Genomic DNA, 12,251 nt, shown 5'->3' with positions numbered 1-12,251 from the left:
GTAATTATTTGCAGGCTGACAAAGATGGTCCAAAGACAGTCCAACAAGGAAGCTTGCTACATTTATTGCCCAACACGGGGACATAAATCCACATAGAGACTGAAAAAGTTGTAAGTGTCCCAGACACCGAGCCTGCTGCTCATGGAGTACAGAGGCCCCTTTAAAAGGTCCTAACGTGCAACAACACATCGACTATCAGTGCACTAGGTAAAAATTCCTGCCATGTTGTGGACACAACAGCTGCCCAGAGTTGCAATGGTTAGGTGAGGCTGAGACAGTTAGGAGCAGCTCCTGCGAGTGTCCACTAACCCGAAGGGGGAGGAGTCAGCCACCAGTGGCATGTGCTAGGCAGAGCCACTCAGCTGCAGTCTGGTCTTTTCAGGTTCAGCTCATGCAGTCACAAAAGCACTGCAGATGTACAGAAAGTCAGGTCCAAGTTTAGAAAACCTTTGAGAAGATATAATACGGTTAAATGTGCTTAGATGCTGAAGAAAGAAAAGAACATGGGTACAGACAGTCATAGAAGAATAACAGTTTAAAATAATACAGTCTTTAGAGAAAGAGTAGAGAAATATAAAAGAAATAAACCACCTAAGGATGAGAAATACCATATTACAGGGCATGTGGACCATATTAGTGCTTTGTTAACTTTTTAAATCTTTTAATGTTAATAAGCAAGAAGTGGCAGTTGCTGAGAAAGAAGGGTTTCAGAAGGGTAGAAGTTTGCTTAAACTTTGGGGTTCATGACAACAGAAGCCAGGTCTACTTTCTTAATCACTGAATATGTAGCACCTCTTACTATTGCTAAAATCAAGAACTCTTAAGAAAATATGTGAAATTTTTGCCATGTGAATAATGATATGAGAACTGAATGAATGACAAGAAGCAAGAGTTATATGAGTAGAGACCTGGAGGGAACCTTGAGGTTTCCTTAAGTGGGTAGAAGACAACCACGTGGAAGTTCACCATGGCAACAGACACTCTAGAGAGCTCCTGTAAACTTTATCACCAGATGACCTAAAACACTAAAAATACTTTTAGAAGATCTGCTTACAAGTAAACAATTATAGTTTTCATTCAGAGAAAAATGTTATGGCTTCCATCTTCTAATAATATATATGGTTTCATATGTTTGTTTACTCAGTTGTATGTCAACCATGCATCTGCAAAGGCTGTCGGAGAAAGGAAATTTTTGACTTTTTTCTCTTACCCAGTGCTTTTCTTGCTCCATGACTCACTTTGGTTGAGCCTCTTTGGTTCCTACTTTTTATCCCTTAAACCAGCTGAATGTCTCCTAGGTGGCTGCTTATCACATTCAACTTACCATCCTGTAATTTAAACACAGCTGCTACCTTTACGAACACACGTGGAGTCCATTGTTCCCTGTTTGAAAGTTTTTACCTTCAGTGCCATCATTTGTCTCACAACAGAAGAAAGCAAACTGAGAGTCATGCTGATTCATTTTGAATGAGATTGAGGACAGGGGGTCACAGAAATGACACCATAAGGGAGTGAGCCCAAGAAAAGGTTTAGTGATGAAACTGGGAACAGGACTATCCACAGAAGGCTTCGAACAATGAGGGCAGAATCCTATAGCTGAATAAGAGGGGCGAGGAGGACAAAGGTAAAAGGAGGAACAGCTGATGATGATTTGAGGATAAATTGGAGTCCCCAAAGAAGGGAGAGAATGAATATGGTAAGTGAGTAGGGTGGGTAAGTTTTCTATAATTTTATGTGTATTTTCTTATAATCTACCTTCTTTGTTTCCTACTATGACTTCTTGTTAAGATGATTATAATTACAAGGACTAGCTACTAATTTCCAAATACAATGAGACTCTGGGGTTATTTTCTCATTCTAAATTTCCTTCTATTAAAAACTTACAGCTTAGGAGCTGAAGTCTTAGTGGTTAAGAGCCTGTACTAGTCCTCAGACAGGACCTAGGCCTGGTTCTTAGAAGCCCTGAGAGGGTGGTTCACAACTGCCTCTAAGTCCAGGTCTAGGGATTCAGTGTTGTTTTCTAACCCATGCAGGTACCTGTATTCATGTGCACATGCCTCACCCTCAACCTCCCCACACATATACGCATAATTAGAAATAAAATGAATGCATCTTTAAGTGATTTATATATTCATTGCATATTAGCAAGTAAATCTGCATGGATAATCTCCATTATTTAAAACATATTGAAACTTATTTTATAGTTCCAGTTTATGATCACCAGAGAAAGAGCCAGAGAGACCTCAAATCATGCTTATGAATCATTCCCACATTCACTGCAACAGACTTACAATTTTATCCCTCCCATTGTTCTTTTTCTTTCTCACCAACTAATGATACTGAAATCATGTAACGTATAATTTCACATCAGTCTGTTGAGAATTGAGTCCTCTGACTAGATGTGATTTGGGTTTTATGAATTCTATCTTTTATCTCCTGGCTGCTCTAGGTACTTACTGCTCTATGGTGTCTCTCATTCTGTCCTGCTCATACTGCACAGTTGTGTATCACTACCTCCTGTGTCTTTCATTGTCTATACATGGAAGGAAAGTCAACTCAACTCATACTTTTATAGGAGAATAAAGTTCTAGAGAATAAATATTGACCTGGACATTTTATCAAGGACATATCATTAAAACATTGTTGCTGTCACCTGACATTTATCCTAGGAAAGTGTGAGCCTGTAATTGATTTAGTTGTGAGAAGCAGAAATCTAAAATATATGAGAAAATATTTGTGGGAAAGGTTGATCTATATTAAGACTATTTATAGTTGAGATATTCAGTTTAAGGAGAAGGAATAGGAGATCGATACAGTCAAGAACAGGGGAAGGGGAAAGAAGTGGGAGGTGAAAAGAGATGGAAAAAGATGGGGAGAGGGAAAACATTGAGAAGGGGGAAGAAGTGTGAGGAGAGAGGCAGAGGAATGAAAAGGAGAAGGAAGAATGCGGGAAAAGGAAAGGGAAGATGGAGAAGGAGAAAGAAATAGGGAAAATGAGGAGATTTTAGCTGAAGAACAAGGAAACCCCTAAAGGTGGTGGGAGGCCGAGAGAGAAGGAAAGGAGAAGGGGATTTTGGTCCTCTGTGCAAACTCAACTCAAGATGTTGAGACCACCTTTGCTTAAAGCGAACTCACCATTGCAATTGCCATTGGACAGGGGACTGAGCAAGGTGTTCTGTTCACACTGAAAGAAAAATAGATGGAAGGCATGAAAATGCTGTGGAACTATAGAGTAGAGCTAACAATGAACACGCCCCCATTCCTTTCTCCACCATGAGCCACATCAACGAGCGCCTTCAGAAGTTTTTTTCTCCAGGCTTTTTTTCAGATGCTGTGAGCACTGCACCAGGAAATGAAGAAACAATTATGGGCTGGAAGTAAGTATACATGAGTTCAGTGGGGACTTTGCTCACTGAATCAGATGTGAGAACATTTTTTTGAAAGACAAAATTTGTTTTGATCTGAGGTCACAAATTATTTCATACACATTAGCCTCATGAAGATGCCTGAGAAACATTTATGAGTTGCTAGATGTCAAGGAGTGAAAACAAAGCAGTTCTGTACCATGGAGCTCATCTTCGCTACCAGTGAGGCCTCAGAAATGGCAGCTATTTGTTTACTGAAAAGTGTGTTTTTTTTTAAATATAATTTTTTATTGAAAAAAAAATTTCCGCCTCCTCCCCGCCTCCCATTTCCCTCCCCGTCTCTCTTTTCCCCCCTCCTCCTTCTCCTCTCCCCCTCCCCCCACTCCTCTCCCCCTCCCTCTCCAGTCTGAGGGGTTCCCTGCCCTGTGGAAAGTCCAAAATCCTCCCCGCTCCATCCTGGTCTAGGAAGGTGGAGATCCAAACTGGCTAGGCTCCCACAAAGCCAGAACATGAAAAAAGTGTGCTTTTTTTTGGCTGTTGATGACAATGGGTAGTTTTCAGTGTTTACTATATACCCACATCTTGATGACAGTAACAGCTGAATCATCAGAAACATTCGTCCTGTGAACTTACTAATCTTCTGTTCCATTATGAGGGCGTCAAGGATGACAAAGTTAGAAGACAGGACCAAAGTCACAAAGCTAGGGACAGCTCACACTGGAATCGAAGCCAATGCCTTTCCAAGGTTCCACTCTCGACCACAGCTTTTACAGTTTCACTGTGTACTCATCAGTGCAACAGATCACATACTTCTATCAAGTTTTCTTACATTTCCAAGATTCAGTCTTTCTTTTATATGGAGTATGGGAAACCATTTCAGAGAAGCATAAATTGTTGTGGGCATTTTAGAGAATTTGAAGATTCAGGGGGAAATTACACACATTTCATAATAATATTATAATCACAACAATTTATGCGTCTCTGAAATTGTTTTCCATCCTCCATATTCTAAAGAACTCGATTGTCACGTATTTATTTTAGGGCCATGATGAACAAATTTCTAAAAATACTTAATATTGTCCTATTCTCAGGGTATATTGGAATGAACAGACAAACATACAGCATTAAGCTTTTTTCTAGGACCAGGTCTATAAACCCATTTAAACTCCATGGTGTCTCCTTGAGGACATCTTTAGTGATCTGTAGTATGGCACACATCACAGACCTGGCATGCCTACCTTGCTGACATCATCGAGTGCTTGGCTGCTCTCATCTTCCTTTAGGATGATTTTCATTAGATCAGTATTAAATTTCTTTGCATTCAGAAAAACAAGTGGGTTGTTTATTGAGATGATTTTTACCTGTTGCAAGGTTTCCTTTTAAAGGGGAAAAGAGGAAAAGAGTCAAAACTCTGAGTCAAGTCAGAAAAAAAAAAAAAAACAATACACCCAATCAGAGTAAATCTTATGAGTCAACCCATCACTTATTTATGGATGCAATCTCTCTCTCAAGTCTTTATTTTTTTGTATTTATTTACTTTTGTTTTTACATCCTGACTGCAGTTTCTCCTCATTCTTCTCCTCCAGGTCCCTCACTCACCCACACATCCCCTTTTCCTCCTCTGTTTTGTTTCAATAAAGGGCAGACCACCCATGGATATCAACCAGCCATGATATATCAAGTATGAATGCAATTTCTTAACTAGTACTTTTGTTATTGAAATTTATATGCGAGTCTTAATGGAATACCACATATATCAAGGAAATACACACTTTTCCGTATTGAGAATCATCGGTAACAGAACACATTCACAGCTTTTCAGAAAGTGTCTTGTACTCCTGCTCACTGGGTCCTCTGCGGCGAGAGCCTAGATTGCCCACCTCCCACCAAGTCCCTCTTCCATTCAGCCTACAAATTAAAATTAACTTACTGTTGTTTTCACAATGGTGTGGGTCAAACTGGAGCCTCTCGTGCTAGGCAAGTGCCCTGCTACTGAATTCATCAGTTTTAATACAACTGAAAATGTTTCTCAGGGCGTCAACGCTTATCCCTTTATCTAACACTGGTGTGAGCTCCTCTCTAGCTAGAGGACTTTACAAATAACTAGCAGTCCTAATTGTAAGAAAGCCATGAGAGACCGCGCTTGGAACACAGGTTTCCTAGACCAGTGGGGTTACGCTGCACTGCCAGACTGTATGTGAAAGGTGCAGAAAGGGAAAGGAAAAGGTCTTGACACAAACTATACCTACTTTTCCCATCTGCTCAGATAGTATTGACAGCACTTGGTGCTGTCCGATAAAACCCCCTTTTCTGTGACTTTGAGACGGGTATCTGATTGAGAAGATGGCCAATCCTGTGCAATGATAGCTCCTTACCAACCAAGCAAGGCATCAACTCCTTCAGGCTTTAGTATTCCCATAGAAAAAGAGATGCAGAGAATAGCCATGCATGCATGCATAAGAAATAAAGAATTAGGTAATGTGGGTAATTTTCAGACCTCATTGTTTGCTCATGTTGTAAATAAACGTTTGAAATAATATATGTTTCAGGGTTTAGAAAACTAAGAATAATTCAGTCTGGAGTATGAGGAAATTGTAACAAACAATACAAGGAAGCAAAAAATTTGGCCACCAGTGTAACTTTTAATCGAGAGGCAACCACTTAGAAACTTAAAATAAAGGGGTAATGTTTAGGTCTGTCACATACTGTCATCAGGTTTGATGGTTGCTGCAACTAAGAAATTCTCAGCAGACTGAGCTTGTTGAATGAGAAGAGATATTCCAAGTTGGAACGGGCATTCTGCATGAACAAGAGGTAAAAAACGGGGCAAGGGGGAATAGCACAATTCTAGTAAGGTAAAATTTTCTTTCAACAGCTTCATTGCAAATTCTGTTCAATCATAGTCACACCTCTTATTTTTGTGGAAAATATTAGGAAACTACTGAGATGTAACATTTTAATGAAACTGGGATTTTTATGAGCAAAAGTTATTACTTGAATGGATAATAAAAGAAACAACCAAGATTTGAGAACATGAGAAATTTCTAGCATTTGTGTCTGTCCTAAAAATCTCTCATTCACACTAAGTTATATTTGCCCCAATAAGGCAAGGATTATACATTTTTTTAAAATGAAAACTCATCAACCTAAAATCATATTCTATCTGGAAGATGAAGACATCAGTAGGGGATGATAGGACTCTAGGTTAAATTCCCATGGAAAAATCAAAAGAAAAGAAAGACTGACTTGCTTGAAAACTCGAGCCTAGGACACCCTCCAAGGCTTTGAATCACACAGCCCTCTGTGAAGTAAATCTCTTATTAAAAGAACAAACCATTCTCCTGGGTGTGACAGAAAGGCTCCTGACGTTACTTCCTGTCGTCAGGCTACCTGGAAAGACCTTGACATTGGTCCTCTTGGAAGGAGGCCAGTTCTCTGTGTTCTGATGGGAATCATAAGGCAAGGGAGCAAGTGAATATAAAGTAAAGGAGAAAATGTTAACCAAACATTTATCAAACAGGTTCAAAGTGAGGCCAACTCTTAAAAATGGGCAAAAATGATTCAAGCGAACACTTACATTGTTATTATTTTCCCCCCACTTTAAACTTTTCTGGTTATTCTTTAAAACAAGAAACTAGAACTGCCCATTCCTGCCTAGTGGGTGCTATGCTTGGTACACAGCTGCAGGCAAGACCCTTGGCTAAACTCAGTGGGCCACAAAACAGGAAGAGGAGGATGTGGGATAGGAAGTGAAGCAAGGGATTGGGTCATGGAGTTGAGAGCGATAAGAGGGGGTAAGGTGAAAGCAAGCCTGCATGAAATTTTCAAAGAACTACTTCAAATTTTACAGCATGAAAGAACTCTAACGCTCATACGGCACCCTTACATATTAGCAAGGCACGTCGGTTTATGTAAATTGCCTTTTAATGAAAGTTCTCCATTTTGCACAAGTCCACACCTACTGACATTCTAGAAAGCACCTCAGACTTAATTACTCTCAGCTAATAATTCAGTATCACTGTATTTCCAAAGAGCATTTTAAAAGTTCCTTGAGAATTTCATGCATGTGTACATCTGATCATATTCCCCAACAGTGACTAGGTTGTTACAGCAGCAGTGTAAGAAAGAGTGACTTTGGTTTTTTTTTTTTTTCTGTTCCCCAAATTTCTTTATCACATAAGGAAGAAAAGGCTATCACTTTGGTTTATTTTATACAATCTAGTAGTGGAAAAGAAGTTTACAGATTCCTGAAATAATCTCTCCCAGAAGTCAACTGTGAACTGAAATTCTAGGAACCATGATGTGATTTAATTAGACACTAAATACAAAGAGGTATTTCCTCTTCTGATTAATGCATGCCCACTGTCGTGTGTGGTGCTCTCGTGTACACCTCTGGAAACCAATATCTATAAAAAAATGGAACGACATTGTCAAACAGCATGGAATGACATTGTCAAACAGCATCTTTTATCTAAGTTGATAACCTTCAAAGCTGTCTCATCCACAAACGTTAACACTTGTGCGGAAAGAAAGGGAGTTAGACTTACATCGGGCATTTCTGTCTTCACCTTAACTTCCATTTCTTTCATGTTTGTTATGCTTAAAGTCTTTGCCCTAAATTCAAGGCAGATGAAAGTTATGAGTCATTTCCTGATCACTATATTAGCAGAGAAGAATCAAAAGCAGCAGTTTGGTTTATCTTAAAAATTAAAAATTATGTGGCTTATACTCTATGGAGATTTGTCTAGAAGATTTGGTGAATCTATACTTTGTAGAGAATAACAACAGAGGTGTCTGACTAAAAATTAATAAGTAAAGTTTATCTTATTTAATTCCACCCCGAATCCCAGAGCTCCAAACTTAAAAAGTTACAAAGATTAAAAAAAACTTATGAAATGAGAAAGGGCTAAAGATTATATGGTGTTTGAGTGGAAGGGAAAAAATGGTGGCAGAAAACTATGATAACAATCTGTATTTGAGGCTGATAAATTTGAGGTTGTATTTGAGGTGAAAGTATATTTTATATTTTATTTTTACTTTTTAAAGTTATTATAGATAATCCCCAGGGACCCATTTGAATGGAGTGTGACCTCTGCGAATTCAGGAAAGGAATTGTTCAAATCAGGTGTGGGGTTGACCATGTGCAGTCAACAGACAAAGTGATAAAGAGTTCCGCAGCAAATGACACAGATTCAAAAAGTGAAAGTGGCCATTTAATTTCTCAAATAATGATAACCCTAAGAAATTAGTTGCAGTTTGGATTTTAAGAGGCTTGGTTCCAGCTGACACCGCTCAGAAGGCAGTAGAGCCTGTAAGAGTTTAGGCACAGCAGAAGGGAACTATATCACTGGACATGTGCCCTTGAAGGTGACATGGGCACCTAACCCCTTTCTCTCTTTGTTTTCCAGACATTTAGGAAGAGTAGATTTATTCCACTACTCACTTCCACCTTGGAAGCACTGGGCCACTGCAGGCCCAAGGCAACCTCCAAAGTCGTAAGCAAAACAAAGTTGTCCCTTTAAGTTGGTTTATTTCAGCAAGCTGTTATGATATTGATGCTTCTTTCTATTATGACCGGTATTAGTATATATCATATATAAGTAAAATATTTTGCAAATTCTGTTTTCCCACTAGATGCAAGAGGATATAGAATTATAGAACAATATATATTGTTATAAAGGCAACTATAAATCACGTGTTTTGCTGTGGAGTAAAAGGAAACAATATTTAAATAAAGCCTTACCTTGGGAAGCGTCCTATCACGATGGCTATGGTGCAGACAACACCGAACAACAAACCCACATTGGCAGCAAAGCATATTGTAAATATGTAAGTACTGATCCATATGCCCTAAGGAGACGAGGGAGAAAGGAGACGCGGCTACTCGTTTTCCTCAGAGCTCAAGTCCCTCACAAATGTATTCAACAGCACTCCAGTGAACAAATCTCTCAAGTTTGCTTACTTATTTAAGCTCCCTCCCTCCCTCCCTCCCTCCCTCCCTCCCTCTCTTCTTCCTCCCTTGCCCCCCTGTGCCTGTAAAAGAGAGAACCAGGGTGGCAGAGGACATGCAAGATGAGACCATGATGTGAGTTGAGTATGGAAGGCCAGATGAAAGCTTATTAGAGTAGAACCTCTCCATGTGGGTTTCAGGGATTGAACTGGTTTGGCAGCAAATCTAAACCATGGAACCAGTACATGAACATATTATCTAATGTGAATAGAAAAGCAGAAATACAGAATCATGCCGTGGCTCCATCATACTCTAAGTAGTAGGATAGGCTCTTTATTTAACTTGTAGGAATGCCAACCCTTAGTTCAAGACCCGAGTACTATACATCAGATCTATAAGTAGTTGGTTGATATGTATGTGCACAAAAGTATGTCATAATGTCCTGTTATTTCTTGTTGAACACAATGTAGTGCAAGCAACTCTTCTCGGGTTGATTGTCCTTCTCAACAACTTTCTGTTTTCTGTGATCACGGTACAAACAGCTGATATAGTTTGCTACTCTTCAAGGTCAGTAAAGTCTAGCATAAAGCTAACCGAAGAAACCAACACTGCCAATGATTTTAGATCAACTCCTGGAAAGTTCATTTGTAAAGGGCCACTTCCTAAAAAGCTAAACTATCAGAGTGTACTTAATTCTTAGAAAGATTTCAGAGTTTTTTAAGAAAACAAATTTTCTTTTCATTGTAATTTTAAGTTTATTGTAATTTTACCAACCATTTACAGTTATCAATGCAACAAGAAAAAAGGTGGGTGTTTCTAAACTTAGTGATGAAAAATACCTTCAAAAGCAAAAATAATTTACAAAATCTAAAAACATTATACTTCTAAACATAAAATCCTATATTTATAAAATTCTAGATGAAGAATTATTTTCAAATTTTTTTCTTCAAATAAGTATACCATTTTGCCTATCCATGCAATTCTAACTTGGTTTCTTTCTATTTCAGTGTTTTAAAGTACCTTCAAAAACATAATTCATGTCATACATGAGTGGAAGATTGAAAACCCACTCTGTAACCTAAAGATCATATAAAATCTTTTATTTATACAGTTCCCCCAAAGGACAGAGTCAACAAGACTAAACGGCAGCCCTCAGAATGGCAAACCATCTTCACCAACCCCACATCCGACAGAGGGCTGATCTCCAAAATATATGAAGAACTCAAACACCAAAATGCCAAAAGATAGTATAAAACTTGGTGACAGCTCTGTCCCACACCCCATCCTGAGGCTGAGGGATTATCTCAGAACGGGTGGAGGCAGTGGGTGACCACAACAAAATTGTTTTCTGCACACAACAAGGCAACTGCACAGAAAAACCCACTTGGGCTCTCACAGCGTGCACAAGACGTGTGCAAGCTTAACCTAAACAACTGGTCACAGAGGGGAGACAAGCCCAGAGACCCACCTGGATGAGGAGTCTTTGGCAATTGGTAGCTCCTAAAAGAGGGAGAATTGGGTTTTCTTTAAGGGTGTGGTTTCCGCTAGGTTAACCACACACCTGGGGATAGACTGACTCTTACAACAAGGAGGCAACACACACACACACACACACACACACACACACACACACACAAGACAAGAAATTAGGTGGTTAGAGTGTGGGGGTAGAACCAGGAGGAGCTGAAGGCAGGGCATGAATCTGATGAAATATAAATGTGTGAAATTTGAACTGAATTGTGTGACGCTCTTAGTATTTAAAGATATGTTTTAAAAAGTTACTTAGAAATGAAAAAAGAAATATTGAGGAATGGATATACAGACTTAGACAAGTCTGAAATAAATATTTCTAGAGAGCATTTTAGATTTGAATTTTTTTTTGTCTTATCTGCAGAAAAGTGGTTTGAAAAGCTAAACCCTTGGGAGAAAACAGAGAGAGTTTTATTTGGAAAAATCCCCCTTTCTAAATAAAAGATTCAAGCATTCTGATGTAAAAGAAAAGGTATATTTTAAATGATACTGTTTTTTTGAACAACTTCCTGTAAACACAATTCTAGATTATGATTTAGGAGATCATCCCCAGCCTGCCACCTCATAGGCTGGGACAGTGTTCTTCCTGATTAATTCAGATGAATTGTCGGCTATTTTAGTTTTTATTTCTACACACTGTTTTCCCTCACTAATCTATAACATTGTATTTAATCATATACAAAATAGGGTTGCAAATTTTATACTACAACTTCAACTTGGATGGTGAGTACCAGTGAGATTATATACAACTGGATCAGCTTCTCAACTCAGATCTAAAGTGTGCGTGAAACTCCTGTGTATAGTCCTGTTTTCTCATTTCTTTGCAGGAGTTTTACACACAATTTAAAACTCTTAAAAAATACATTAAAGACTTCTGGGTTTTTTTTTGGGGGGGGGAGGAGTTCTTGGCTTTGTTTTTGGTTTTTTAGAGGGTTTTTGTTGTTGTTGTTGTTGTTGTTGTTTCTTTTTGTTGCTTTTTTGCTTTTAGTTTAGTTTTGTTTTTTTGATACAGAGTTTCACTGTAGCTATTGAGCGTGTCCTGGAACTAGCTCTTGTAGTACAGGTTGGCCTTGAACTCACAGAGATTCTCCTGCCTCTGCCTCCCAAGTGCTGAAATTAAAGGTTTTTTTTTTATTTTTGTTTGTTTGTTTTTTGAGACTTAGCTTCTCTGTGTTGCACTGAGTGTCCCGGACTCTCTCCGTAGATCAAACTGGCCTTGAATTTACAGAGATCCACCTGACTCTGCCTCCAGAATGTTGGGATGGATCAAAGGTGTGCGCTACCACTGCCCAGCAAGACTTCTATTTTTTAAAGTGGTGACTTCTTACATAATTTTTGCTTTGCAAATCACTTCATATCTGTTGGGAGCTGTGAACTCCCAGATCCTAAACTTTTTGTAAACAACT

At 38.8% G+C, this 12,251-nt stretch overlaps 1 protein-coding gene across 5 annotated transcripts in view; it reads right to left on the bottom strand.

The window, feature by feature from the left end:
• Positions 1–12,251, bottom strand: part of Slc26a7 (solute carrier family 26 member 7) — a 114,337-nt gene that overhangs the window by 11,774 nt on the left and 90,312 nt on the right. For 3 of the 5 annotated variants that reach the window (XM_050164316.1, XM_050164324.1, XM_050164338.1), the window contains 5 exons: positions 9,109–9,215; positions 7,913–7,979; positions 6,700–6,807; positions 4,604–4,741; positions 3,136–3,184 (listed from right to left, as the gene is read on the bottom strand). In XM_050164316.1, the coding sequence (XP_050020273.1) occupies positions 3,136–3,184; positions 4,604–4,741; positions 6,700–6,807; positions 7,913–7,979; positions 9,109–9,215 (469 nt within the window). The remainder of the gene's footprint in view (positions 1–3,135; positions 3,185–4,603; positions 4,742–6,699; positions 6,808–7,912; positions 7,980–9,108; positions 9,216–12,251) is intronic. The other 2 variants (XM_050164329.1, XM_050164348.1) reach the window with 2 other exon arrangements.

The sequence above is a fragment of the Alexandromys fortis genome, unplaced genomic scaffold, assembly GCF_014885135.2.
Source record: "Alexandromys fortis isolate MF-2015 unplaced genomic scaffold, M_Fortis_MF-2015_v1.1 scaffold_18, whole genome shotgun sequence".
Classification (NCBI taxonomy): Eukaryota; Metazoa; Chordata; class Mammalia; order Rodentia; family Cricetidae; genus Alexandromys; species Alexandromys fortis.
Note: the sequence above shows the minus strand (reverse complement) of the source record. Positions and strands in the feature narration are given on the sequence as shown.